The 27722-nt window shown below is 41.7% G+C and overlaps 2 protein-coding genes across 4 annotated transcripts in view; one reads left to right on the forward strand and one right to left on the reverse strand.

The window, feature by feature from the left end:
• Positions 1 to 11618, forward strand: part of LOC108238347 (KN motif and ankyrin repeat domain-containing protein 4-like) — a 16552-nt gene extending 4934 nt beyond the window's left edge. The window contains exons 2-9 of the mRNA XM_017420363.3: positions 1586 to 2998; positions 4521 to 4596; positions 5837 to 6157; positions 6327 to 6411; positions 8432 to 8651; positions 8734 to 8876; positions 8967 to 9167; positions 10947 to 11618. Of these exons, the coding sequence (XP_017275852.1) occupies positions 1586 to 2998; positions 4521 to 4596; positions 5837 to 6157; positions 6327 to 6411; positions 8432 to 8651; positions 8734 to 8876; positions 8967 to 9167; positions 10947 to 11039 (2552 nt within the window). The 3' untranslated portion in view covers positions 11040 to 11618. The remainder of the gene's footprint in view (positions 1 to 1585; positions 2999 to 4520; positions 4597 to 5836; positions 6158 to 6326; positions 6412 to 8431; positions 8652 to 8733; positions 8877 to 8966; positions 9168 to 10946) is intronic.
• Positions 11619 to 13744: 2126 nt separating this feature from the next.
• LOC108238316 (low-density lipoprotein receptor-related protein 8) overlaps positions 13745 to 27722 on the reverse strand; it is a 129697-nt gene continuing 115719 nt past the window's right edge. The window contains exons 14-18 of one of the 3 annotated variants that reach the window (XM_017420317.3): positions 22548 to 22689; positions 21334 to 21486; positions 19544 to 19831; positions 18595 to 18663; positions 13745 to 17188 (exon numbers count right to left, since the gene is read on the reverse strand). In XM_017420317.3, coding sequence (XP_017275806.1) covers positions 16848 to 17188; positions 18595 to 18663; positions 19544 to 19831; positions 21334 to 21486; positions 22548 to 22689 — 993 coding nt within the window. In that variant the 3' untranslated portion in view covers positions 13745 to 16847. Of the gene's footprint in view, positions 17189 to 18594; positions 18664 to 19543; positions 19835 to 21333; positions 21487 to 22547; positions 22690 to 27722 lie in introns of all 3 variants that reach the window. The other 2 variants (XM_017420318.3, XM_017420316.3) reach the window with 2 other exon arrangements.

The following is a 27722-nucleotide window of genomic DNA, read 5'->3' on the forward strand; positions in this document are numbered from 1 at the left end:
TGTTCGAAAATTACTCATACATAAAGATCAGTGGACAAATATTAATAATCATTTTATGTTATGATTTTTTTTTTTTCTTGTCATGATGACAGGGGAGGCTCTGCCTCACCTGCCTCCCCTGACCACACGTCCCTGGTCTGCAGTCTGAACTGCTGTTGTTGTTGCAATGCCGACTGACATAATAAAATGTGTGCCTTACTTGCACCTTTATTTCTTTCTAGTTGGTCACCAGAATGGTCTTCCGTTAGAGTACACACAGATCTCCTTGTTGCGTCTGTTTGAAATGAGCTTTAGCTGTGCTCTCACAGGCTAAACTTAAGCATGTCATCAAAGTCTGAAACCTTCCTGTCAACATGACATACCAACATACTGTATTGGATTAAAGAGATTAGCAGAAGTGAGAAGATAAAGGAATGCCAACATTTAGAGTTTATTTTAGTGTATCTGATGGCTAAAGTTTCTCCTGCTAGCTTGGACTTTGTGAAACATCCTAAACCTCAAATGCAAAAACTTTTCCCAAATGGGTCCTTACCTCCTGCTGCACATGTTTATGTCTAGGCTTGCGAAAAGAGCACGCCCCTACCTTTTACTTGCAGATTTGTTGTTGTTTATAGTTATGTCCGACAGAGGGTGTGTGTATGACAGAGGTTCAAATTCCTCGGAGAGCAATTTGGGGGTGTTTGTCTGTTTACTGCATAGCTCACATTGTTTGGGGCTGTGGCTTGGTGGCTGCAGTGCCTCAAGATGACGGCGAGCTCCCACATAGGCTGGTGGTCGGAGGAGAGGAAGACAAGGGGTGGGAGGCCTGGGCGACTGGACCTAAGAGGAAAGATTAGGTATGGACTGAAAGAGGACGTAGAGCAATGACTACACTGGGTGAAATCTTTGGAGTAACAAAAAGGGAGCGTTAAAAAGGAGACAGTGTTTTGTATCACATGGTCTAATATTTAATTGACACAATAAACAGAAAAGGGAAGTTACAGACAGATCATTAAATAAGAAAACAAGAGGATGCAGAATGTTTAAGAGGCACACGGGGTAAGCAGTAAGTGAGAACAATCACTGCCTGTGTTTGGGTCTGTAGGAGTAGGGCTTTTTTTTCCACTGCTGGCCATAACTGCAAGCCAAAACAGTCGCAAACTATTTTCAGCTCTCGCCCTGGACGGCAGGACTGTAATCAAGCAACGATCAGGGTCTGCCGCTGCTGAATAACAGCTGCCTGGTTGCATGGAAGAAATACAAGAGTGAGAGTGTGAGAAAACAGAAGTCTTTGGAAAATTTAGGCAAATGAACGTAGCTGAAGGGGAAACACTGGAGCATAACGGAATGTTGGTGTTTGATGAGGAGTAAGACCCTCATTAAAAGTATGACAATATAAAATGAAAAAATATATATATATGAAAATATCTTTTTTGACTCTTTTTAGCCTCAGCTATAAGACCATCAGCTACTTCTTGTAACAGAAAATTATTAGACAAAGGAGAGAGCGACTGATGGTGGGGCATAGTCTCTTAACGTGGCAAATGTTTTGCAGCTCGGCTATTTACTTGTGATACATACTGACTTTACATTTGTTTATTTACAGCAAAAATCTCACGACACAAAATGGCAGAGAATGGAATTAAAGCAAAGCCTCCTTACTCGGTGGAAACTCCTTACGGTTTCCAAATTGATTTGGACTTCTTGAAATATGTGGACGACATCGAGAAAGGCAACACCATCAAAATAGTTCCCATTCAGCGCCGAAGTAAAGGACCTCGTGCCAGCACTCTGCCCAGGCAGCTGAACCCTTCAGGGGGTGGCTGCCGCCCAAGCCCCTGGGGATCTATGGGAGCTCTTGGCCCTCGATCCCGACTGTTAGATACCCATCATCCTGGCTACACTTCTTGGGCTTACAATGGGAGGACTCCCCTGTCTCCCACGGGGCTCAAATCTCTGTCTGAAATGGAGGCCAGAATTAAAGAGTTTGATGAGCAACCTCTCGGAGAACACATCAGGCCTCATCTCCTGCGGGCCTCCAGTCTGCCGCTCACAGTGTTTCTACGACAGGAATCGGAGTCCACAGATGATCGAAGTAGCCTCCGGAGTTCAAGGGATCACCTCGGAGGAGCCGACACCTCATGTGAAGATGTCTTCCAGTCTGCAGACAGCCCTCGTCCACAGGACTGCTCAGGACTGCTGAGGCGCCTGACTGAAGCTCTCGAACATGTGGGGGAGCTCGAGATGGAAGTGAGGGTCATCCCTGAGCTCAGGGCTCAGATCTGCATCCTCCAGGAGGAAAGAGAAAGGCTCCGTCTGGGCCTGGGTCCACACGTCTCTGCTTCCAAGATGAATGGAACCACAGACCCGTGCCTTTTCGCTTCCTACGGCAAAGCGGACGTCAAAAGACGTCACATCACTCAGGATGTTTTAAATCCTACACATGAGTGGAAGACAAGTACAGATCTGGATGAGCTGCTGACAGTGACTTCTCTGCAGGCCAAGGTGGCTGCGCTGGAGCAGAAGCTCCATGAGACCGAGCTGGACCACCAGAGGTTGGTGGGGCTGCTGAGGGAGCAGCAGGAGGAGAGCAAGAGGAAAGATGAGAAGATGGAGCATCTCATTAGGAATCCTGGGGTGTGGGTGCGTGCAGAGAGGGTGGTGGTCGACCAGGATGGAGGTGAGACAGTCGTGAGATTCACTGAACCTGATCACGATAAAACATCCTCCTTCATCTGTACAAGAACTGTAACCACAAATGTTCAAAAACATCAAGACTGTGTAACATCTACTGGAGGTTTGGAGTCTGCTGAGGGGGCACACACAAAGGAGATCGTTCACCACATCAAGAGGATCCAAAGACTCCTGGATGAGCAGTGGGAGAGTGTGTGTGGAGGGTCAGGAGATAAGAGTAAAGCTCTACAACACCCAGATCCTAAAGTCAACTCCCTGCAGCAGGAGATGGTGGAACTCACTGACATCCTCATGTCCCACTATAAACACCAAGGAGACAGTGATGGTGAGTAGATTCAAAACACAGATTGTATAATTCAATCATTTCTCAGTATGTTGGTGCAGTTCCTTTAACTCAGCTTTGTGACAATGTAAAAAACATTCTTAGTTAGTAAAAACCCAAATGTTGGTGGTAAACAAAGCAAATTCTTTGACTGAAAACTGCTTTCTTCCTACAGGCTTGACCAAAAAAATGTCAAAAAAATTATCTTTCAGACTCACAGCTGAATTAGATATAGTGAATATAGTGATATAGTAAAATGAGATGATTGCAATATTTGTATAAAACAAAGCTGAAGATTTGTGAAACAGTAGATGAATCCTTTCAACATACTGAGTGATTTGCAACAATTTTACAGCTGTACGAACACAAACACAAGAAAGTTTACAAATTCATGACAGTTTCTCTTTAAATCCCCTATTGCTCCTAGTCAGATCTGAATATTTCTGATTATAAATACCTGTAGGTCCAACCTTTAGAACATGGCTGGATAGCAGCAATTAAGGTCTGAAGGCAATCATGATGCTGCTATGCTCTTATTACTCACCAAATAGTTCTTTTTAACTTCTGTTTTTGTGTTTCCTGTGTTATTCTCCTGCACCCTAACTATGCTCTTTATGTCCACCTTGGCACAATTCTCTCCTACTGCGTCAGGACGCAGCTACCTGCTAGATCATGCCACGCTAGCACGATGTTACTGCTATGAGTATCATGTCTTTGCTGTGTTGCTTTCATGGCCTTGACCCAATCATTGTCATAGCCTAGACATGGGGCGCACAAACAGTCCTACTTCAGATCCTCTTCAACCAAACCACACCCACGCACTGAGGCTGCACATCCTGAATCGTTACACCGATAAAGCACCACAACCTCAAACAGACGATTTTGTGCATCCTCAAAACCATCATGGACATTATGTCCCATAATGAGGAGCCTGCTGTGTTCTTAATGCTGACCTGCAGACCTCCCCAACACCCTGCAAAGACCGTCCACGTTCTGGCTGATTTTTTTATGTCATGGAGGGGTTGTCATCCAGTATGAAGGAGGGTCTTAGAGCAGTGGTTCCCAAACTTTTCTGCTTTTACCCTACAAAATAAAATTTGCAGAGACTTGTGGCTGCACCTATATTGTTGACGTATACAAACATAGCTAATAAGCCATTTGACAGAGAGCGTTGTCAAATTTGATATAGGTTTTCATATGTTTATGGCCATTACTTTTATTTTTTGTAAAGGTTAAAGCTAAACATGCTGTTGGCAGTTATTTTAAAAGTTTATTTGATTTCTTTGCAAGACCCCACAATTGGTGTTTCATGACCCCAACTTTGCTGCATGTCTTACAGAATGCAGCCAATGGATCTTCTTGTAAAAAAAATTATGTAAACATTTCTTGGCGTTCCTCCAGAAAGTACAACAGTAAATAAATATCTTTATGTGAAAGAAATTAAACCATTCATCAAATATATCTCCTATCAGGAGCCTGTTTTGTTAATGTTTTCTCACTTTTTGTGCATTTCTCTTCTGTTTAGCCTCTAAATCCACCCCGAAGATAAATGGAAGTGCCCAGAAGTTCAAAAGCCTGCACTCAAAGTCTGCTAATGAAGGGTTAGTAGATAACTATCGCAGACATCAGCTGCCCTGAACAGTTATGATTATTGGTTACTTGACTGAAATTGAGGCTCTTTAAGCTGCTATGGCTCTGACAAAGAAAAACATCTTGATTTCAGCTTAAAAGATGAACACTCCTCCCTCCCTCTTAAGTTGTCGGTTAAGGAATCTCTGTTCTAAAGAAGACTGATGGACAGTGAACATTTGAGGCCTTACAAAGCCTTAAATACATGTTTCTTTCATTCTTTCAGAGCAAGAGTAAGAAAGAATCCCATTTTCGGCTCAGTGTCTAATGTATTCAGTTATAACAGACAAATCAGGCATTCAGTTAAAGTTATCTTAACTTTGTTTTTTCACTTTAAGATACTGAAACTGAAAAATGATTGCATGTAAATTATCTTTGACACGATAACATGGAAAATCTCTGTATAGCTTTAGAGTTCAGCAAGACTTCACTGTAGAAACATTATTGAAGGTTTATTTGGGTTACAGAAAGTTGAACGACTGAACAGCCATTTTTGTATTTTTTACAACTAAAACCTAATCACAGTTTAAGTTTTATGATTTTACTACTGAATGTTCAGCTTACAGCGTAAGGATGTTAGTTTTGAGCTAAACTTTCCAATTTCATTTTGCAAACACTCTTCTTACTCCCACAAACTTTACAGTTCCTCTACAATTCATGCATCAAAATGGAACCAGAGTGTCTCTCACTGCTATAGGACTTATCCTGATCAGTACAGAAGGAAAACATCCAAATTTTCATTGACTTCCATTATGTCTGAGCCTAGATTTTTCTCTTCAAAAGTGAAAACGAAGGGTCTTATAAACATTGTCATAACTCCTATATAAAACATAAAATTAAACGACCAAATGTTTCTATCACTTAGGGTCCAGGAACTTTTTCAATATGCCTTACAGTGACTATTTATCTGAGGCTTACTTTCTAGTCTGAGTTTCTGTCTGCCTGTCTCATAAAGGGTGCTGTCAGGGAGTGAAAGACACAGGTGTGTGGATACCATGGTGGCCCTAATGAGACAGCTTTAGCATTTCTTCTTCTTGGTTCTCTGTACTCTTTTTATACAGTTTATACATCATTATTACAAATGTTAATCCTGAATTGTTATTGAGGTTAATGAAAGAAACTGATACATGTTTGAATTTAGGGCAGTAGCTGCTTTGGCACTCTTCAAATATTCTTCATAAATCTTCTAGTTTCTTTTTTTTAAAATTACAGATTAAAAATGACATCAAGTGGAAATATGGTCAGTCAGGACTATGTGAAAAAAAGCGGTCGGGATGATTTCGAGCAGAAGAAAAGTAACGCTTTCCCCGGGGGGGCGGATGCAGCCCAGGTAGAGGCAAACCCTGCAAAGAAAGGAAGCGAGGCAGCGAGGCATCCTGGCCCAGAGGGACATACGACACCAGTGGGAACAGTGTCTGAGCGGACAGATGGAGGTGCAGCGTCACTGGGAGCTGAGGTTTCAGAGAAAACAGCCAAACTGAAAGCTCCAGGAGAACAGATGGAGGGAAACTCTGGCTCTGAAACCAAGGCCAGGTGAGAGCACCCCAGTCAATACATTTGGAGAAGAAAAACGTGAAATATACATACTAGCCCACAGCTTTAACTTTCGAATTATATTGCTTTGGTTCCTCTCTTTCAATCTGTCTATTCTCTTGTTTGATCAGCACATGAATACTGATGCTTTTCCCTTTTCTTTTTCTAGCAACACAGTGAGTCCAGACTTTGTGTCTGCTTGTCATTTTCTCAGAGATCACATGGACAACATGAACAACCCCAACAATGACACAGTGAGCATCCTTTCAATTAAATCGAAACAAATAATGTTGATGAACAAAAAAGGTACATTTTATTTGGACAAAATGGCACAATTTTCTGTTTTATAAAAATGTTGATTACAAAATAGGACTAAATACCAGAAAGATAAGGATACCCCTCTAAGTCATGTCTTCAGAGTTTTGTCCATAGTAGTTAGTTTTATGGGATGAAGTGAGACACTGGACTCCACTTCATCTGTCTCTGTAGGATGCACCTTCTTTGAGGTCCTACAGTGTCAAGTAAATGCAAAACAAAAACTCCAATTGGACAGAAACAATATGAGATAAACCTTGAAGTACGTTACACCACATGGGAGAGCACACAGCACTGAACATAGGAGCTCATACTAGCACGCTAACATCAAACTGATCCCGTATCTGCAGTTAACAGACAGGAACAATGTTGTTAAGAGTCACGGTTGGAACTTGCCACGATAGGGGAAACACAGCCTTATAAAGCGTGCTGTACCTTGAAAGTTGTGGGTAGAGTAAAAAATTGGGCCCCTTCACTGGATGAAAACCCCGCTTCACTCTCCACAACCTACACAACCTATTAAAATGTGGCTGGATCATGGCAAATGTGGAAAACCGCCTTCGGTGTGAAGGAAATTGTGATGCTGCTACACGCTGCCACGGCGACAGTCACACCACACACCCGATCCAGCCCTGGTACGACTCCCTCAAACTGAATCAGGATGCAGCTATGTGCTAAAGGATCACACCACAGCAACATGATGCTAACACAACATGCAGGCGTAACGGGGTTGTAGCCGAGGCATGAAGCCAGCATGGCCAGTCCTACTTATAATAAACCACCAAGACCTATTGCACTTTATTACATGTTATTAACAAGCCCACTCTCTTCTTTATACGCTGCTTAAGCCCATAAAAAACTCTGCAAATACTATCTATGTTCTAGCTAAGTTTTTACATTGTAGCAGGGTCATCCTCAAGTGTTAAGAGGCCCTAAGGAGGAAGGATATTTTTAGGCCTGTGGTGTACCAACCCCTTTAAAATCCATATCATTTGCACAAAGAGACATTTTTAGACCTAGGCAGCCCCAGACACAATTACAGCGTTGTATTATTTTAGAATTTTTAGGTGGGTAGTTCCTTCAGGCACTCAAATTATTTTCTCTAAAACTAACAAAAAAAGGGAGTTGTTTCATAATATGGTCTCTATGAATCTGCACACATGTAAATGTAATGGTTGTGGTGCTGGGGAAGTGCAGGAAGTACTTCAGTGCACTCTGATGAAATTAAGATAGATTTAAAAATAAATGAGGCTTTCCTTTAAATCCCCTGTTGTTATAATTAAAAAGGGTGAAGTAAACTAAAAACAAAAAGGCTTGGTAGCTTTTGTTTGTAGGGTCCACAGTAGAGCTTCAAGTGGGAAATGATAAATTAATAAATTGATTAAAGTTGCTCTGTGGCTGCTATTATGTTAATGGAATGAATACTGTGAGGTGACTGCACGCTCATCTGTGAACATGAAAAAGTGTCAAACAGCTGGAGAGAGCTTCTCTAAATCCAGGTTTACAATGTGTGATTTTCAGCTGTCATTAAAAATCTGTTGTTGTGGAAAAATTGTGAGAAAACCTTTAGTTGTGAGCTTGACTCAACAGTCTGGGGTTGTTCAGTGTGGCAGGCTCACTGACACCGACCATTGACCACTGATGTCTCTTTTTCCCTCATCTTCTCCGTCATTTTACAGCTGGAATCTAATAATGTAAGCCTTGATGCCAAAAGTTAATTTCCTTTTATTGTTGGACTAATATCTCTGTTGGATATTGTGATCCTGACATTGTACAGTGTGGCACAAGTAACATATTTTAAAGTATCAAGCTCGCACAGTGTGACATGTACAAGTCCTTTGGGCTTTAAAATTGCACAGTGTGGGCTGGCCGTAAGTGTGACTTTAACACGACATAAAAGCAACATTTTGACTAAATCATCAGTAAGCTTTTCCTTGTTATGTTTTCACCGCGCTGCAGAGGAAGGCTCTGGTTATGCTGTTTGAACACTGGTTCAGAGCTGCAGCAGAGGAGTCGTCTGAGACCTGCAGGGTGGCGGCGTACCTAAAAGAAGTACGGAGAGTGGCGCCGTCACTGCTGGCCTTCCTCGTCAACCTCGCGGATGACAATGGCAACACGGTGCTGCATTACAGCGTGTCAAATTGTAACTACAGCATTGTTAGCCTGCTGCTGGACACAGGTAATGGTGTGCCGTTAACAGCCTGCTGTAAAAGAGAATGACTGGCAGGGAAGAGTACATAATCCACCTGTCTGTACCACAGGTGTGAGTGACGTGAACGTCCAGAACAACGCCGGCTACACTGCAGTGATGCTGGCCTCCCTGACTGCTCCTGATGGACCTGGTGGGATGGAGGTGGTCCGAAAGCTAATGGAGCTGGGGAATGTTAACATTTGCTCCAGCCAGGTAACACAGTCAAAATAACCAAATGTAGGAAAGATTCACAGCCTCAAAGAGAGGCTCATGGTGTCGGTATTATTGTCTCTGTTTTCACAGACGGGCCAAACAGCTTTGCACTTGGCAGTGAGACACGGTCGGGTTGTTATGGTCCGCCTGTTGCTGAGCTGCGGGGCAGATGCTAACATACAGGACACCCAGGGAACAACGGCCCTCATGTTCGCCTCTGAGAGAGGCCACACGTACATCGCAAGACTGCTGCTGGAAAGAAGCCAGTGCGACCTGATGCTGTCTGACAAGGTAACACTCCAGCAAAGAAGCTCCACATTCACACAGGAAATCCACCGCTGTTTATTGTAAAAGACACCCATGGAAATTACTAAAGGGATCAGAGTTGAACATTTAGGTTTTAACACACAAAGGTTCTACAGTAAAGTTACACAAATGAACTCATGAAGCTACTTAAGTTGGACAGGAGCTGATGTTTTTGGCTCACACAGTGTGGATGTGGGTGGATAGACAGTCTGTATCCACAACAATCGGCAGTGCAACAGGAAAGCTAATCTCTCTTGGCTGAAAGGAGCAAAGCTGTTAACTGCACCTTATCTGCCAGTTTGGAGTTTTGTGAGTGGAAGCAGGGAAAAGAGCAGAAGATAAGATGGAAATGTATCTTTTGCTTCTGACAGTGTCCTTAAGCTGAAACGCTAGATGTAAAAAAAAAAAATACTGTACCACTGACAGTCTACCTTGAGTATAAACCAAGTTTCACGTTGGCAAAAACTTAAAATAGATAACTGAAAGAAAACACAGTGGATAATTACCCCTCTGTGATGTTTAAAATGAGCCAGAATGTGGATGGTCTTTGTGGGGTTTGGTGAGGTCTACGGGAGTGTATTAGGAACACAGCGGTCTATGCATGTAGTAGTAGAGTAATCTGAGCATGCACTGAACTTCTGCAGTGATACTGAGGTGGGTTATCACCATTACAGCAGTGTATTCACTGTGTATGGCTGTGTGTACCGGTGTGGCTTTGTCATGTAGAGTTTGAAGCAGGACTTGCCACTCTGGCCTCATGCCAAGGCTACGGCTGTGATCGTGAGGTCATGGAAACAGCCGAAGTTGTGCTAGAGTGTTGTGCTCCTCTAATGCTTTGCTGTCAGAGCAGGGAGCACAATAGCCTTCTCCTATAAATCTGTCTGCCCTCCTGGCCAAACACTCTTATATTTATAATCTGTCAGCAAAACATCTCATGAACAGGTGGACAAATTTGAATGAAACTCAAAAAGTAATCAAATGGACGTACATCTTTTTGGAGTCAGTCCAATTCAAGTTGGCCAACACAACTGCTCAGCCTTAGTAAACACAGAAATAAATAGCTGTAACTCGATAGCAATAACAGTTTCACAGATACTGAGCGACATTTTGGTGAGGTACTAACTAAGAGTCAATCCTAACACATACTCTGAGAAACAACAGAGCTCGAGACCTTTTTTAAATTGCCGGCATGCAAGGCAGTGGATGACATACATTTGTTCAAGCACTGCTACTTTTTAATTCAAGAAGGGAGAGGACAAGCTTCAAAGAGTTAGGTCGTGACTGTGCTCTCCTCAGTTGATAATGATAAAAAAAACAGAGCAGGCCCATATCAGAAGTCAATTTCCTGTCTTGCATTGCAGTGGTTTTCAAATAGCCTATATGTGACAACAGCAGAATAAAGCTTAGGAAATTCTGTTATGGCTTTTGGCTAAGTTTAGCAGATTATTTGGCCACCCCTTTGAAAACTTTCTGAAGGAGGCCTTGAGTCAGAGAGAATTATGCCAGGGTAGATGGAAAGAGGGTGGTGAGTGTGCAGGAGTGTCTCTATGATGCAGAAAAAAGAACTATTTGCTGAGTACTAAGAGCGTAGAAGAGTCCAATTTGTGGCCATCCCGGGCTATACAGGGAGGGTGTAGCAGGGCTGTCATGTGGTGTGAAGAAAGCCTTCTTCTTCTGTGGTGTATAGCCCTTTTCTAAACATTTGATCAATTTAACTAAAAAACATGAATGTTTTGTTTTACCCCCTTCCTTCCTGTCCTCCAGCGGGGTCGAACTGCGCTGTCTATCGCCACGCAGGGTTCCCACACTGACACCGCTGCCCTGCTGCAGGCCCACGCTAAAGCTCGAGCTCTGTAGAGCTGAAGACCTGGAAAAGATTTGTAAACCAAGCGTCCCCTCACACCCTCCGTCCGGGGCACTCCTAAACACAGATTCTACAGCTTCTTACATGGGAATGTTTCTGGATCATGAACAGCTGCACGAAGTTTGGTCGTACAGGCCTCATTAGAACAAGAATGTAAATAATTGGACGACTGCTGGTTGTCGATGCACTCTTCACTAAACGTGCTGATTTATTTTGTCTTTAAGTTTGATAGTTGTAGCTATCTTTGACCTTTGCACACCAATGTAGCAGCTTAGCTCTGGAAACTATGCAATGGAAAATATATTTATTTAGTACTGTTTGTATCATATTATCTGTAATATGAATATGATAGATATGATTTTAAGTATTTCTGTCAGTTTTAAGAGAAACTTATGGTTTATATTATTGAAGCACTTAAGCAGCCCTTTAATAAACTCCTGGGAAATTCTTTTCATCCTGCATGCCAACCACATAAAAAAGTCAAAGGTAAATAACATATTGAATTAATTTACCATCTACTTTAGCAAGCTATGCATTTCTGTTTGTCAATAAAAAGTCAGAAAACAATGATATAGCTATGTTTCAAACATGATTTGAACTTGTGCAGTCGACTGAGTTGAGAGCTCATTTCATTTGAGTTGTTGCTGCAACAACAGACATGACCAGCAGGTGGCACTGCTCTTCCATTTTCCCACCACTTCTGTCAGCAAAACCAAACAACAGAAACCAACAATACACAGACATGTAGAATTTTTTTTTTTTTACGTGCAGAGCCAAGGGATTACACGCTCTTACAAGTGGGACAGATGAGGAGAAACACAACGCCCACCGCTTCCTGCTGATTCCGCTCAGAGTGGGCGCGCTGAGATTCACCTGCAGGGCCGCGGTGGGACGGCTCAGTGAGTAGTGAAAGCCCATTTGCTCCATCCGCCTTTGTTCCTCTTAGATCCTGGGAAACAGTGAGGGGCAGAGGGTTTAAACTGCCGCATGGGCTCATGTTTGCGAGACAAGGCTAAAAGGATTGAGCGCAGAGATGGGAAAGATGCAGGATTTCTGTCTGACAGAGCAAAGCCATCTCATTCACCCTGAAGGATTTCTCACAGCCAAGCTGGCTGTCCTGCTGTAACGACCCTGGGTAAATATATAATCCTAAGAAGGGAAGCATGATGGATAGGTAGATGAAACAGACATCTTCTCTGTCTCAGATAAAACAAACACAACAATAAAGCAGGACAAATATGTCAAAGTGCCATTTTATAAAATAATGTTTCTGGAAAAACAAAACAAAACAAAAAGAAAAACAGATTCCTGGGAAGTTGCCTGTTTTACAGATGCTTAGGAAGGGAATCACCATCCCCCACCCGAACAAGCCTTAATGTCACAAGGAATAAAGGGGCTCATCTCTGCCTTTGTGCAGCGGTAAACATCTGTGACACCTCTTTTGTCTGCCGCAGGCACCAGTGGACTAATAAAAAAATACTTATGTAATAAGTCCCTGACTGGGTTTGCTACAACACAGCAGCCGAGTTTGAAGGCATTTACTTTAATAACGATAATGGATTGGATTTGTCTGCTGCCGGTTTCCTGTCGGCTGATGGATCGCTTGGCTAATGGATGAGCGCAAAACACATTTCAGTCAGTCTGGGTTTAAAGGCGGGCGGTTTTACTGCCACAGCAAAGCCTATAGTGGGCAATATGTTAGCTCCTGTGTAACAGATGTTTGTGTACAAAAAGGAAAACAAAAAATGAGCATGCCTTACCTTATCAGCAGACAGTTGAGACTTGCTTCTAAGCTACTGGAGCTGCCTAAAAAGTCAGCAGGTGTGGTTTTCTCAGAACGTGTTTTGATCACTTCTTAAACACTTTAAGGTTGGCTTGTCTGAATTTGCCAAAGACAGTTTGTCTGAGATCAACTCTTGTGTTTAGTGTTGGTGTTTCCCATTTGACAAAGAAGGCCTCTTTTACTCCTCAGTCAAACCATCTGTTTATTCTGTCTAAAATATGAACATTACTGTCTTTAAAAGAGTGTCACTTATCCTTGAGACATAAGTAGTCTGCTGCAGCTTGACCTGAAGAGCTGGCTCTCGAATGCTGTGCCAAAGGTTTTTTTTTTCTTTAAAAAAAAATTGAAGCTCTTGTGTTTCAACTTTCCACAGCGTACGGTTCTAATCCTCAGTCAGTTTCACACCGGTTCACACCTTCATTAACATCTTGCGACCCTCAGAAGGGAGGGGAGGGAGAGGGATTTGCATGTGAGGCCTGCAGTTCACAGAAACGAACACTGTTTAGAAGGTTGGATCGCCACGCTTTTCACTTTGAACTGATGAAACATCTTCTAAAAGAAGTCCAATTATCTCTGATTGAATTTACTAGGATTACCATGCCCTGGATGATGAAGAACCTTCACTGGGCTGAGGGGCAAACAAATAGAAAAATCATATTTAATTTCCAGCATCTGTAATCAATAATTGGATATTATTCTATCATTAATGAATGTATTATTAGCATACATTAAAATAAGTAGGTAGTAGTGCAGTTATGACATCACATATTTAACTAATAATCCACATTTTTACATTTATAGGACAATGTCAAAAGAATTTTATTTTTCATTTATTTATTTTTGTTAATGACACCAAAGAAGTTTATTTCACTTCTTTGTCCTAATAAAGTTGAGAAACAAATTAAAGGACACAGATTGAGGATTTTTAGCCAAATTTTATATATCAATAAATAAAGATATTCAAAAGTACATAAAATCAAAAAGTGAAACCAGTTTGGTCTTAAAACAGTTCTTTGTTGCTTGAACAGCAGTTGGCTGATCTCTGACGTTTTCATGAAAACACACGCGAGTAAAAACAAAAAAAAAAATGGAGACATAAAGGCACAAATAAATCAAATCCTCTCATTGACACTGAGATTGTGACATGTTCTACAGATGTTGACACTTTTTTTTTTAGGACAGGGGGTTGGGGTTTGTTTAGTGTTTGAGGGTTGACAAAAAAAGGAGTGTTGCACACAGTAAAGATGCTAAAAGATGCACAGCAAGAAACAACAAACCAAACAAACCACTTTGGTGAGGAACTGATTTCTTACAATTGGGGGGGAAAAACAGTGCTTTTCTTTATACAAATAAATTAATATGCCTGTCAACACTTTATCTAAAATCTTATGTACAGCTTTTCCTTTACAGAATTATACAATACGATATCAAAAACAGTATGAAAACATATTTACAAACCAAGAAATCAAAAAACACCCTCAAGGCTTTTCCAGTTTCACAGACACACTCTTTCTCTCTCACACACACACACACACTGACACACCTGTTTCCACACACTCTCTTCTTCCATGTGATACACAATACAGAAGGCATTCTAAGAGGGTTGTGCAACAATGAGCATACGAAACAGTTCAAATATGGCTGTGCGATGAACGTTGGCACACATGCATATTTTCGAGCACACACGCAGAATTTTCAGGTTGGTGAATGAAGTCAACAGTGTCGGTGACGGGGGACGAACCAGCATGAAGCGTGTTCACCAGTCGGACGTTTGTTGGTGGTGGTTACATCACATCGCCCTCGTGATGCAGGCACAAGCTGGGCCCTCCCGCCCGGAACCGTCAGCTCAGATAACAACCGCCTCGGTGGGAGGAGAGCCGGCCACGCCATCAGCTGCACAAAAACCTGCGAGCGTCCAGCACGAAACAGTGCGTGCCCGCGCTGTCAGGTGGCGAGCAGCTGTTCATGCTGATCAGGTTTTCAGAGGGCAAACGCACGTCGTTCCCATCCTCTGGAGAACGGCGAGAGTTTGCCATCAGTGCGCCCCGTGTGGATCCGTGTGTGCATATGTCACAGTCAAAAGCAGGTCATCAAATGAAATTATTAACACCCGATGATTTCTGTCAACACAAAACACCTCAGCTGGCTGATAGCTGGAACCTATTGCTTTTCTCAAACCATTTAACATCTAAACAAGTCACAATAAAGAAGAAAAACTGTTCATTCTTTCTAACCTCAGCTTCTCTCTGCCGAAAAGGACAAACCCAATGTTTCCTTTCAGTCTCCCGTTGCTCTTCGATAAAACTCTGGGTGTTATGGGGCAAATAAAAACATGTCAGACTAAATGTGTTCAGTGTGAAATATTCGGCCCCATCTACACTGCGACAGATGTAGTTCTTAAACAGATTTTTTCTAGCGGAAATGCTGGAACAGCCATGCCGTGCCACTTGGTGGTGAAATTGTCCACATTACCAACATGAAAACACAGAGAAAGAACATTATAAAGTGAGTGTCTCACTGGGCTGCGGCTGCTAGTGACGAGTTGGAGAACAATGTTTGCTTAGAAACGTTCGAGGCGTTCTCGATTTCCTTGTGAGCTGCAGAGGCTCACAATCCTGTTGCTTAAGTTTTTAACATGTTACAAAATTACAGCACAAAGCTGTTGTTGGCGTCTCAAGTTATTTTCTGTAATTCCAGAGTGTTAGAGCTTTTATTTGACACCTGCACAGAGGCTCACCTCACGGCAGAAAACATCCGAGACCACAGCCCCAAATGTCCAGGTCAGTTCTTTTTGTTTTACGTTAATTAAAGAAAGAAAATTGCTCCAAATCTGCCTGTCTTCATTTCAAAAGTGTACTCAAGTAGATTGAATTATAAATGTGGGGGCGGCTGCAAAGGTGGAGACACAGTGGGTTGTGGTGGTGGGCAATGAAATACTGTGCACAGTCTAGAAAACAGTTTTTCAAGCTGTGCACTCGAAAATCGACTGAGCAAAATGCAACCGCATGACCTGTTGGCTGCAAACACTCAGGATTCACTGAGACTGTAGCTGAAAATGTCCCTTTTATCCTCGCGGTTCTGAGTTTTCCACTGCAGCCCAGTGAGATACTTCACTTAGCTTGGCTAAAGATTCTCCCAAAATAATTATTACTGTTTTTCCTTCTCCTTCCTTGATAAGGTTTTCACTTTTCCTCTCAGTTATTAACCAAGTTAAATGGGGTTGAAGACAGACTTCACACAAATCCACCAAAAACAAAATCAATCTTTTTAAAAATGTCAGGTTTTTCTCACCAACAACTGGACGGGAGGCGTGAACGCAGCAGGAAATCTGCTTTTAAGCATATCTGAAGTAGTGCAGATGGGGCATCAGATCACTAACCCTGAAAGGCCCGCCTCTCAACCAGAGAAACCTATCCACAAAAATGTTTACAACACAAGACAACTCAAGTAACAACTTATGTGATTGATTCAAACACCAATCTGTACAGATTGTCTCACCAGCACACGGCCTGTCCCAGTTTCAGAACTCCTCCTTCCTCAGCAGCTGTCCCACGGCTCCACTGCCAACCAGGAATAACTCAACGTCCAAATTAATACGTCAAGGACAAAAAAGAAGCTCTCATCAACCCATTCACTAAATATAAGACGCACACACACATCTCACTCACGTTTCAATACAAAAGGTATAAACGAACCAGTTTAACTCCATTTTCAAGCTTAGGTCAAAGTCAGGAGCACATTGGCACACGTTAATTATGTTGTAATTCTCAGCACTTTGAGAAAAATAGATCCATCTTCATCTCAGTAAAGGCATGACTTTCTTTTCTAAGGAATCATGTTACATGAATTTATTAATACTGAAGTTCTTTTCGATGAAATTTGGCATCTGACATGGCTGTGAATGGCTGCATGACTTGATATGTTGTTCGTCCCCTCGCTGAACTCGGTCCAATCCTCCTCCGACCTCACTGTGTGTGCTTGAGAGGCCATCTTCAGCAGCAGTAGCCCCTGGGGGGGGTCACTTTGCTGTGGAGAGCATGGGCTGCTCCGTGTACCAGTGAGTCCCAGGGTCGGGCATGCTCCCGCCCAGCGGCAGGGCGATGAACTGCGGGCAGGTGCCGCCCCCGGCTCCCATGACGCCCATGCTGACTCCCTGAGGGAACGGGTGGTGGTGCACGTGGTGTCCCATGGTGTCCGTCCGTCCGATGTGGATCTCGTCCTCCTCACTCTCGCCGGTGGTTTTGCGGTAGACAGGGTTGTCGAAGTTCATGCTCTTGGTGGAGTTGCGCCTCCAGTTCCGCCACACCAGGTAGACTCCGGCGCAGACCAGGCCGAACACCACTGTGGCAACGATAGGAACTGCATGCGTTTAACACACAGCGGCGGGGACACGGGAAAGGGGGGAGCGTTAACGAGGCAGAACGAGTCCATGGCGTGAGATGACGAGGCACGGAGAGGGGCAGAACGGGCATGCGGGGAACAGAGGGGGAAGGGACAGCGGTGCAAAGATTGTGTTGGCGGCTCGGTTTGGGTCAACGTTGGGTTAAAGAGCGACAGACCAAACAATAAGCATCATTCGGGTTTAGACTAAATATGATATCAGTATCCTCAGTATCTCTTTGCTTCAAATAAGCATCGCAAATTCATAGTGCATCATTAAATTACATTAACAAGGTTTAGGATGTCAAGCTTTATTTGTGCTATTTTTCTTCTCCACCAGCAGTTTGACCTTTCTTATCACGCATATTGAGTACAGTGCGTCTGACCTAATAGTCACATTCATTTTGTTCAGCTTCATTTACCTCACCATTGGTTTGGCACATATTAAGGACGTACAGACTGAAACAACATTTTCTACATAAACTGATTATTTTGTGACATTTTTATATTTTTCACACCTCAGACGTGTTAAAATAGGATTTCAGTTTAACTAATGAAAGAAAAAAAATGGTTTTGATTAATGAATGTTATAATAACCCTATTTTACTACTTTGTGTTCTTTCCGTTTCATAAAACAAAAACTCAACAATAAACAGAACTGCAGATGGATTAAGCCAGTGGTTTGCATGAATATCAGCAGAAGTATCATATTTTTGTCTGAATAACTGTGTAATGTGAAAATAACAGCTGTGGAAAGGCCTATAAATTAGCGTTTGCACAAACTGCAATAAAATTTGTGAGATTTCAGGGGTTTTAAGAATCCTCTTTGTTCTTAGCTCCATTCATATAGTCGTTAGCTTAATCAGGTTAGAATTAAACTCTTTCTACAAACTAATCATTTTTAAAGAGCACTGAGTTAAGTATTATTTGTCCACAAAATCACTTTAATGTTGCCTAATTGGCTAAATAAAGGAAGCTAAAGCTGACTAAATCTAATAGCAACAATTTTTTTGGGTGAAAATCCAAAACTCTTTGTTGTTTTTTTGTTAATTTAAGATTAACCAACTAACTTTTTACCACTACAGTATACTAACTAGAGACAAAAGAGCCACTGATGAGAAGTCCTTACTAAAGCAAACCCAGCAAAACCAAATGGCGTGAGGTGAATGATGCAGCGCGATGGCAGGAATCTCAGACACACAGAAGGTGACTCAGTGAAGAAGACCTGTGCAGCGGCCTTCTTTCAACATGTCCACGGCACGAAGCTCAGTGTGGATGGACACAAACAGCGGTCAGAGGCTGCAGGTACACAGCAGCTACATATACAGCTACATGCCTTTACTGTGAAAAGACGAACAAAGGGCAGGATGTTGCAGGTGGCTTACCAATAGGAATGACCACTCCCAGAACGGCTACTGTCAGGTTCTCACCCAGGAGGAAATTCTCGCTTCCAGCTGAAATGAGAAATTAGGAGGCGTTAGAGCGCGAGGACGAAACCAGCTTCATGAGAAAGGTGGGAGAGTGAAAAAGCATGTAGGACATAAAATATGTGAGACGCAGGGGGAGAGATAAGCGGAGCGACGAGGAAGGATGAGCCGGTGGAAGACAGGAGATAAAGCAGAGGTGGGGAATCTGCGACCATGCCTGCACAGTTGTGAGTGTTTTACAGAGAGACACAGCTTTATGGATGATGGAGGGAAAAGAGGCAATAATGAAAGAGATATGTAGTGAATGCATCACTTTGCATGAACTAGAGTGTGACTTTGACACCACTCCTGACCTTCTGTACTCTATAATATCCAAGCTCCGTTTGGCTCCAATGTCACATAAAAGCTCATTTGCATTCGACACTCCTAACAACACACCTACAGGACTGAAGCAGCACTAATTTCTTCTCTGACATGCAGCCCCCACTCCTCCTCCCGCCCACACAAAGCGCAATTTATGAAGAAAATGTCATTTGGCAAGGTGGCAATTTGTCCAATCGAATTCAGCTGTCTATGGTTACTGGGGCTCATAGAAACCTCACTTCAGCGTCATCATTACAGTGAGGGGGAACTGTTAGCTGCATTATGAGCAGAACCGTACATGGCAGGAGATTGGGAGGCTCAGGTGAAATCAGAATCGCTGCCCCATTAAGGGTCAGAATAAATGACTTGGGAGGACTGAAAAATAGGCCTCATTAAGTGATTCAGACTCAATCAAACCATTTCCTTTTCTTAAAAAGAAACGAATCCAGATCATACACCACATCCGTTTCCCTAACTGTGAAAGGCACAGTTCTTTTCTGAATCTATGCCCATATATGATCTTTTCAGTTCACGCCCCACTTACAGTGTTGTGAGACGCTGCTGTCCTCGGCAGGCGTGGTGGAGATGACCATAGCCGTGGCTGTGGAGTGGGAGCCCAGAGCTTTCGACTCCTGCGACGACAGAGGCTGCAGTGTGCTGAGAGGTGTGAAAGACTCGGGGAAAGCAGAGGGAGCTGTGGCCAAATGGGGGACAGCGTCCGCCGGCGACACTCCCCCTGGGGACGGAGCGATGCCTTCAGCGACAGTCGCCCTGGTGTCAGGTGAAAACCCAGAGGGAGGCGAAGATGCTGCTGTGGCGTCATCTCTTGGTGCTGCTGAGAGAAAAGCAATAAGGGACAGTTCAGACGAAAGAACGATTGGCAATAATTTAATTATTAATGTGTCTGAATATGTGGTTTCCAATAATACAAATGTGTTATCTTAAACTCTAGAAGACTGCAAATTTCTTAACCCACCTCTTGTTTTCACTCTTTATACGTGACCATTTTCAGAAGAATATTGTTAGTTTGTTAAACCACATAAGAATAATTTATAAATCATTCAAATAATAAAAAAAACTAGTTTGTTCACACAAAACAGACAAGTAAGGAACACATTTTAAATGGTATATTTAGGGGGTTTGTTTTATAGTAACCTCTTGAGAAAATAGTTTGTGGTTTACTTTTATCTACATTAAAAATGCCAAAGATAACAATTTGACTAACCTAAGGTGATATTTTTGCACCAATTTGCCAAACTAACTTCTAACGTTTAATTTTATTAGTACTTAATTTTATATTTAAATGTAACAATGTCTTGACATAATCCCTTTCTCTCAGTTGTTTTTCAGTAAAATGTTTAAGTGTGTAAAAGTAAATGTATTTTGTCTTTACTTTATGTGAGGCAGAATCTGCCTAAAGTTGTCTCTGTTCTCCAAAAAATCCATTCCTCCTTTTTCTGTACCCGGTTGATCCTGTTTACTGTGGTATCTCACTGGGCTGCGACTGGTGGAGACTAGTTAGTGAGTCAAAATCGCAGGAAAATTGTGAAAAAAAGGCTAATTTTCCACTGGAGTCTTACTGAATTGTAAGTATTTGCGACCGACTGCATTTAAACACCCGGCTAACTTTCATGCGGATACCTTGTAAAAATCCATTTTTGCCCTTTATTTTGTTGTCTACCTCCGCCCACGTCATACTCACCTCAACTTTGGCAGCTGCCCCCACATTTATGACCTAATCTACTTGAGTACACATTTGAAACAAAGATAAGTGGATCTGAACCAGTTAATCATTACTATTTATTACCAGCATGGTTTTTAAACCTTGCTTCACATGTTTTCTGTTGAAGGAGAGCTCCCATGTAGGTGTCCCAAGCTGTAATGCTCTTAGCATAGCTTGGAGACGCCCATGATGAGATCAAGATGAGTTTGAGACACCTACAATAACTCTGGGACTGTTTTGAGAAAAAAAAATATATTGTGCAAACCAATGGATCACAGCCCAGTGAGATACTACCTTCAGGGATGCAGTGAGCTGCATCTATTCAGTCATACTCAAGCCTGGGGCCAATTTTAAGTCCTCAGGTACCCTAACATGCATGTTTTGGACTGTGGGAGGTAACTCTAGGTCCAAGAGAAAAGCCATCCATGGGTGGGGAGATCAGGGAACCTTCAGCTAGAAAGACTCCAGCTGCAAATTTAACCCAGGACCTTCTTGCTAAAAAGGCAACAGTGCTAACCAACTGCTCCACCATGCAGCCCCTCCAGGAAAATCTTTGATATTATTAATTCAGCACTCAGTATCTCCCAGTTGACACTTACAAATAACCTCACCTGGCACACAGCCCCTCATATCGGGGCCCAGGTCCTGTCCATTTGGACAGGCGCAGGTGTATTTGGGCGAGTGCTCAGTGATCTGTGGTGCTTTCAGGCACAAGTACTCACAGCCTCCGTTGGCCACACTGCCCAGATTACAGCTGTCCGGGCCTGGAAAAAAAGAGCAACAGAGAGACATGGAGAATTGCACAGCTGTGGTTAAAATACACAGGGAGATGGCACAGATTTAAAGAGACACAGAAGGAGTTGTCAGACTTTATTCCTCCCAGAATGAGAACTGCTGAACTCTTTTAACCATCCTGAAGCCCTCAACAGAGAGAGAGAGAGAGAGAGAGAGAGAGAGAGAGAGAGAGAGAGAGAGAGAGAGAGAGAGAGAGAGAGAGAGAGAGAGAGAAGCCCTTGTAACTTTGACTCAATTTGACTTGAAGGCCACAGGATGGTTAACAAAGTCTTTTGTTTTGTGAAGGCAAATTTGGAAAATATAAATAATTAAATTTGGCAACACATACAACTTTGCTGTAAATAATATTGTTTTTATGCAACTCTGCCACATACAGCTCCACCATGTTGTTAGAGTTAGTGTTAATACGGGTCGTAGGTGAGCAGAACACAAAAAGATATGGATTAGAGGTCTGAATAAAGACTGGACTGATTGATTAGATATCCAGATCAGACTGGTCAGGTCAGGTTTAAGGAGAGCCTGGGACACTTCTGGCCTCATTCGTTAAACAGTCTGAAAGCAAATCTGTCAGTGTTGTTATGTGTTGTCTGTTTTTTATAGTTTTGCAGACTTTCTGCATAATTTTTTTAATTTGCCATTGAATTGATTTAAAACAGCTTTATCTTCAGCTTATTTCTCATTTGGTAGTTATGTTTTATACTGTAAATGTAATGGTTTTAAATTCATTCATTCATTCATTATGAGCTTGAACTATAAAAAAAGAAAACAGCCATCACACATACAGTTTAGTACTCTGTTTAGGTGGATAGTGGTATAAAACAACGCTGGATCTTGACAGATGTCTGAATGCCCTACAGCCGTTGAGCTTTAAATGGTGGGATCAAAACGCTCATCATTTATTCATGACTCTGGATTGACACGGTGACACGGAAGAAACTTGGCCACAGAGGCTGATATCTTGTCACACAGAGGTGAGGTGACAACACATTGAAGATGACACACAGGCAGCGCGCCCCACATTTACACACACCTCGTGGCTGCCGGAGCTGGTGGAAGACCACAATGTCATGGGGGTCATTGAGGTTTTCAGCCAGAGCTTGGACATCTTGACCAGTGAGTCTGTTTGCCATAAAAACCGCTGCCTTGTCTCTGTCTGTCCAGTAGATTCGATCCTAAAACACAGAAAGTAAAGATTAAAAGAGGCCATATCCATTTAGTTGTTATAGGCAATCAGTTGGTCTTAGCTCAACAGACCACACTGGAATTTCCTGAAGCTAAGTTTTTACGACACCTACACAATCTTCCATCTTATCACAACCTCTGACTTTAATTCAGCTCAAGAGTAAATTAAATGATAATTGCAGGCAGTATATTGTTATGACTTAGCTGCAGTTATTCAGTGTCGGACTGATGGTTGGTCTGACCATCATTATGCTCAAGGCTCAAATATCTCTGCAAGAAATCCAGACAATTTGCTCCACAAAAGATACAGTCCATTGGTTACAGCAATCGTATGACCTTCATTTCTTCTTGCTGCAAGTTTTTATTTATCTTATAAAGATATCTCTGCATACACATGATAGAATCTTTCATTATCATGGCTGTCAGATTACTTTGGTTATGGTTGGTGGCGTACTGGAGCAGCCAAAATTAAGCTCTGCTGTGACTGGCTGCTGAGAAAAGGTTGAGTTCAAAAAGTTCAAACTGTGTTACTTTAGCTTTAGTTTGAAATGTCAAACTTCCTACTATTTAGCTGTGAGTAGTCATACATTGCAGCTTACTTTGTTGAATTAATTTGACAAGTTTCAATGCTGGTTAATATTTATTAATTTTTACATATGATGTATACAGGAATGCATAACACAATGCTTTATTAAAAAAATCCATAAATAGTCTGAAAAACAAAAAACATGTAAAAGTGCCTGTTTTATAGAAAATAAATAACAATAAATGACGGAGTATGCTGTTTTGATAGGTGCCTGTTCTATACAAAATAGGCACTTATCAAAACATCATATTAAAACAGCATACCACCCAAATTTTGTGGTTCCTTCTCACAGTCACTTAGAAGAAAAAGATCCAAATCTGTCAATAAAAGCTTTACCTGTCAACAAGTCAAAGGCACAACAAACTATTAAAATCTGAGCTACCAGAATGGTCACCTTCACGCTGGATGACCACCTCGCTACAACTAAAAAAAAAAAAAAAAGAAGAAATCAGCCAGATGGTCTTTGCAGGGTCTTGATAGGGTCTCCAGGTGTGTATTAAAAATACAGAAGGCTTAGTTTAAAAAGTTTTGCGCCATAAGTTTAGTCTATGATGGTCCACATGCACTGATGTGGCTTGGTCATAAAAAATTTGAAGCAAGACTGACTAAACAGGGTCATGCCTTTCTATGGCTGCATTATTCCAACGCTGAGCTGGCAACGCTTCAGGTAAGTTATTGCCACACGTTTGTCACAGCTTCTATGAGCGCATTGCCTCCTACGGCCTCTTCTGCCATAACCAGTGGAATGAAGCTCCAGTCACCATGTGGCTGCAACAACAAATCCACACTCTCCACACAGAATATAAATGCCACACCACACTCAGCCATCCTTTATTCGCATTTTGGATGCAAAGCAAGAAGCTTGTTCTCATCGCGGTCAGGCCCGCTGGACGAGGAAGGAAGAAGCATGGATGTGGTTGAACTCCTTCCCCTACATCATCTCCTGCTGCTGAATGGTGTTCCTAACAAGTTCTAAAAAGTCGTGTAGGTCATGGAGAGTATCGTGGCGTTGTCATCCAGTGTGAAAGGGGCCTTAACAAAAGCTCAGTTCAAAAAGGCATTAAACAAGGAGCTTATCCAAGTCCACAAGACTCCCTTTTAGCTACAGCATATTCTTTCATAAAGCTGGGATCATTCTTTGATGATTCACAATAAAACAGCGAACAGCACCATAAGGAATTATACCGTTTTTGTAGCATCATTATCTCTGTTTATTTAACCCACAAACTGTTTTAAATGTGCCAAAGAGCTGCACGGTATTTAAAACTAAATTAAACATCTAGCCCAAATACAAAACCGTGACGTGACTTAACGGCTGAAATAATTAAACAGGCAAATAGAAGGAATAAAAAAACGAGTGCAGAGTACTGACACATGAAAAAGCAGTGTAATTATTATAGGAAGTTTCTCTTAATGTGGTTAAATGGTTATAATCTGAGAATATTTGTCTGACTGACGTTAATTTTATCAAAGAAAAATAAATAAGGAAAAGCATTAGAGCAAACAAATATTTGACTCACAAAGCGTTACTAATCTTGTCAAAGAAAGCGGATTTTAATTAGCTTTTCGGTGCAAATATTATGAACGAGTCAAGGAGATGAACGAGTTTATTTGATACGTTTTATGTCTAAAAGTTTAAAGAGTTGTAAATATCTTCTCTAGTTCCTACATGATTAAAACCCACCCCAGTTGGATCAAAACACAACAGTCTGGAGGGCAATTTTAAAGCAATTGGTCATTTATTCCTTTGCTTTGTTTTATTTCACCCTGTGTTTCCCTGGAAACTACAGTACGATCCCCTGTGAGCACCGTAACAAGAGGCCTCTGTGTGTTTGATTTGTTGAGTGATTCAGAGACGGTAATGTTGGTGTACACCACAACCAGCCTCGCTCAGTAACACTGAGCTGGAGTGTTTCCAGTAAGCTGAACAGGGTCACCTTGTAGTCACAACAGGTTTGAGAGAAATCCCGGATCAATGATATGTTGAACTGGAGGGAATTTATCATCATTTCATCGAGTTACACGACAGTGCTGGCTCAGTGAGGACGGCAGGAACATGACAAGGTTACACCTCTGGCAGCTGGTTGAATTTAAAGAGGATTTGTTCATTTTTACAATGTTTATTCAAGAAAAATGTAACTATTCTCCACTAATGTCCTATATCTTGTAGGAGATTGTTCTCAAAGTGTTTGCAAATACTTTAAAGTTAACATAGTTATACTTTATGTCTGCTTGGAGCACATTTAACAAACAATGGCTGTAATAAAATTTAATCTGTACATAATTAAGTATTCTCACCAGAGGTAGAAAAAGTACTTGCGTAAAAGTACACTTACTCTGTTAAAACTTCACTCAAATACAATTAAAATTACTTGTAAAAATCTACTCAAGTAAGAGAGAAAAAAAAAGTTATGTTTAAAATTTTAACTCATGGGATTTTAAATGTAAACAAGTACAAAAAAAACATCCTAATGTATAAGTAAAAGTACAGATTGGACCTAAGAAGTATAAAATACACAAAATTAATACTCAATTACAGTAACCACCTCTGATTTTCACTGAGCTTCCTTTTGAGCTTTATAATTAGTTGATCTTATCAGGTAATTAGATTTGGTTGAATCTACTGATGGTATTCAGACTTAAAAGGTCACTTATAACAAGTTTTGTGATTTATTTAATACCCAAGTGCAATTTAAACCTAAAAGAACCTTTTTTTTGTCTTTCTTAAGTGTTTTTTCATGAGCAAATAACAAAGTCCCTTTGAGGGTGCTGGAGGGGAGACAGAGTCAGCTATAAATAAAGGAAATAAAGGCGGGAAGCAACTGAAACAACAGCTTTTTCATTTATTTATTCAGTTCCACTCCATGTTTTTACTTCGTTTAAAAATACATTCAATCCTCACAGCTGCTGGAGTTGAACTAAAACAGTTGCTTAATTATGATTTTCCCCACAAAAACCTGTTAATCAGATTGGCTGTGTGTCTGTGTTCGTTTGTCTGTATGTTAGCAAAATATCTTGTAAATCACTGGACAGATTTAATGAAACTCTCAGAAAGCAATTCTTAAAGGTTTGGAGTCAAATGGATGTAAGATGTTCGCTACAACTAATCCACCTTAGCAAACACAAAAAGGACTCTTAGCTCAAGACATTGAGCTCAAATTTGGTGTCGTCATAGCTGAGATTTATCTCCGACACATACACCGAGTGCTAGCTGATCATGTCAGATCTTTGTTTAAAACCTTGGGTTGCAAGGCGGCGGATGATAAGCGTCCCTTTAAGGAACGTTGCTTTCACTGAGGTTAGAAATCAGAACTATCTGGGAACAATTAGTAAGGATCACAGCCTGGGTTGAAGCACAGAGTTCACGTCACGTCACTGCACACTGTATATAAATGAGACCTGACGAGATTTCAAAAGTACGTGAAGACACAGATTTTTATTATCGCTCGATGCCAAGTTAAGTCGAAAGGATAATGTTTTTGCCTGTGTCTGTGTTCATTTGTCTGTACAGTTAGCAAAATATCTTGTGATTTGCTGAACAGACTTTCAAAAAGTAATTGTTGGATGTCCATTTAAAACTGATTAACTTTTTGACTCAACCTGACTTAACATAGCTGCTACAGCTAATCAACCTTTGCAAACACAAAAACGGCTATAACTCAGGTAAATTTACAATTATGTATCTAAAGTTTGGTTTGGTAGTAGTTGAGACTGATCCCCAACTTGTACATTAAGTCTGTGGTGTCCAATCCTGGTCCTGGAAGGCCTCTATCCTGCATGTTTTAGTTGTTTTTCTGCTCTTCAGCAGGTCTTTAAGCTCTACAGAAGCCTGTTAATCACTCAGTCATTCAAATCAGGTGTGTCAACACAGAAAAACAACTAAAACATGCAGGATAGTGGCCCTCCAGGACCAGGATCAGGCGCTCTGCTCTCAGTGCTAACACTGTTCAAAAGTTTGGCATAAATTATTAAACTCAATTCCATTTCTCTAATAACAAAATATCTCATGAACCACTGGATGAATTTTAATGAAACTCTCAGGAAACAATCACTGGGTGTACATTTATGACTTTACAGCTGATTCGCTTTTGGAGCCAGTCCAATTGAAGATGACCTCTGTAGCCAACTGGCCGTAGATGATAGAAAAATTGCTTTTATTTTATTTTACAGATACTGTGCTCAAATCTGGTGTGGTGGTAGCTGAGAATCCATCACAACACATACACTGAGTGCCGCACATGCAGTGAAATCTGAAATCTGAAAATTTTAGCTTCAACCTCTCCCTGGGCTGCCACCTTATCGTGGTGGAGGGGTTTGAGTGTCCCAATGATCCTAGGAGCTATGCTGTCAGGGGCTTCATGCCCCTAGTAGGGTCACCCAAGGCAGACAGGTCCTAGGTGAGGGGCCAGACGAAGTGCAGCCCGAAGACCCCTTATG

This window comes from Kryptolebias marmoratus, linkage group LG20 (genome assembly GCF_001649575.2).
Source record: "Kryptolebias marmoratus isolate JLee-2015 linkage group LG20, ASM164957v2, whole genome shotgun sequence".
NCBI classification, from domain to species: Eukaryota; Metazoa; Chordata; class Actinopteri; order Cyprinodontiformes; family Rivulidae; genus Kryptolebias; species Kryptolebias marmoratus.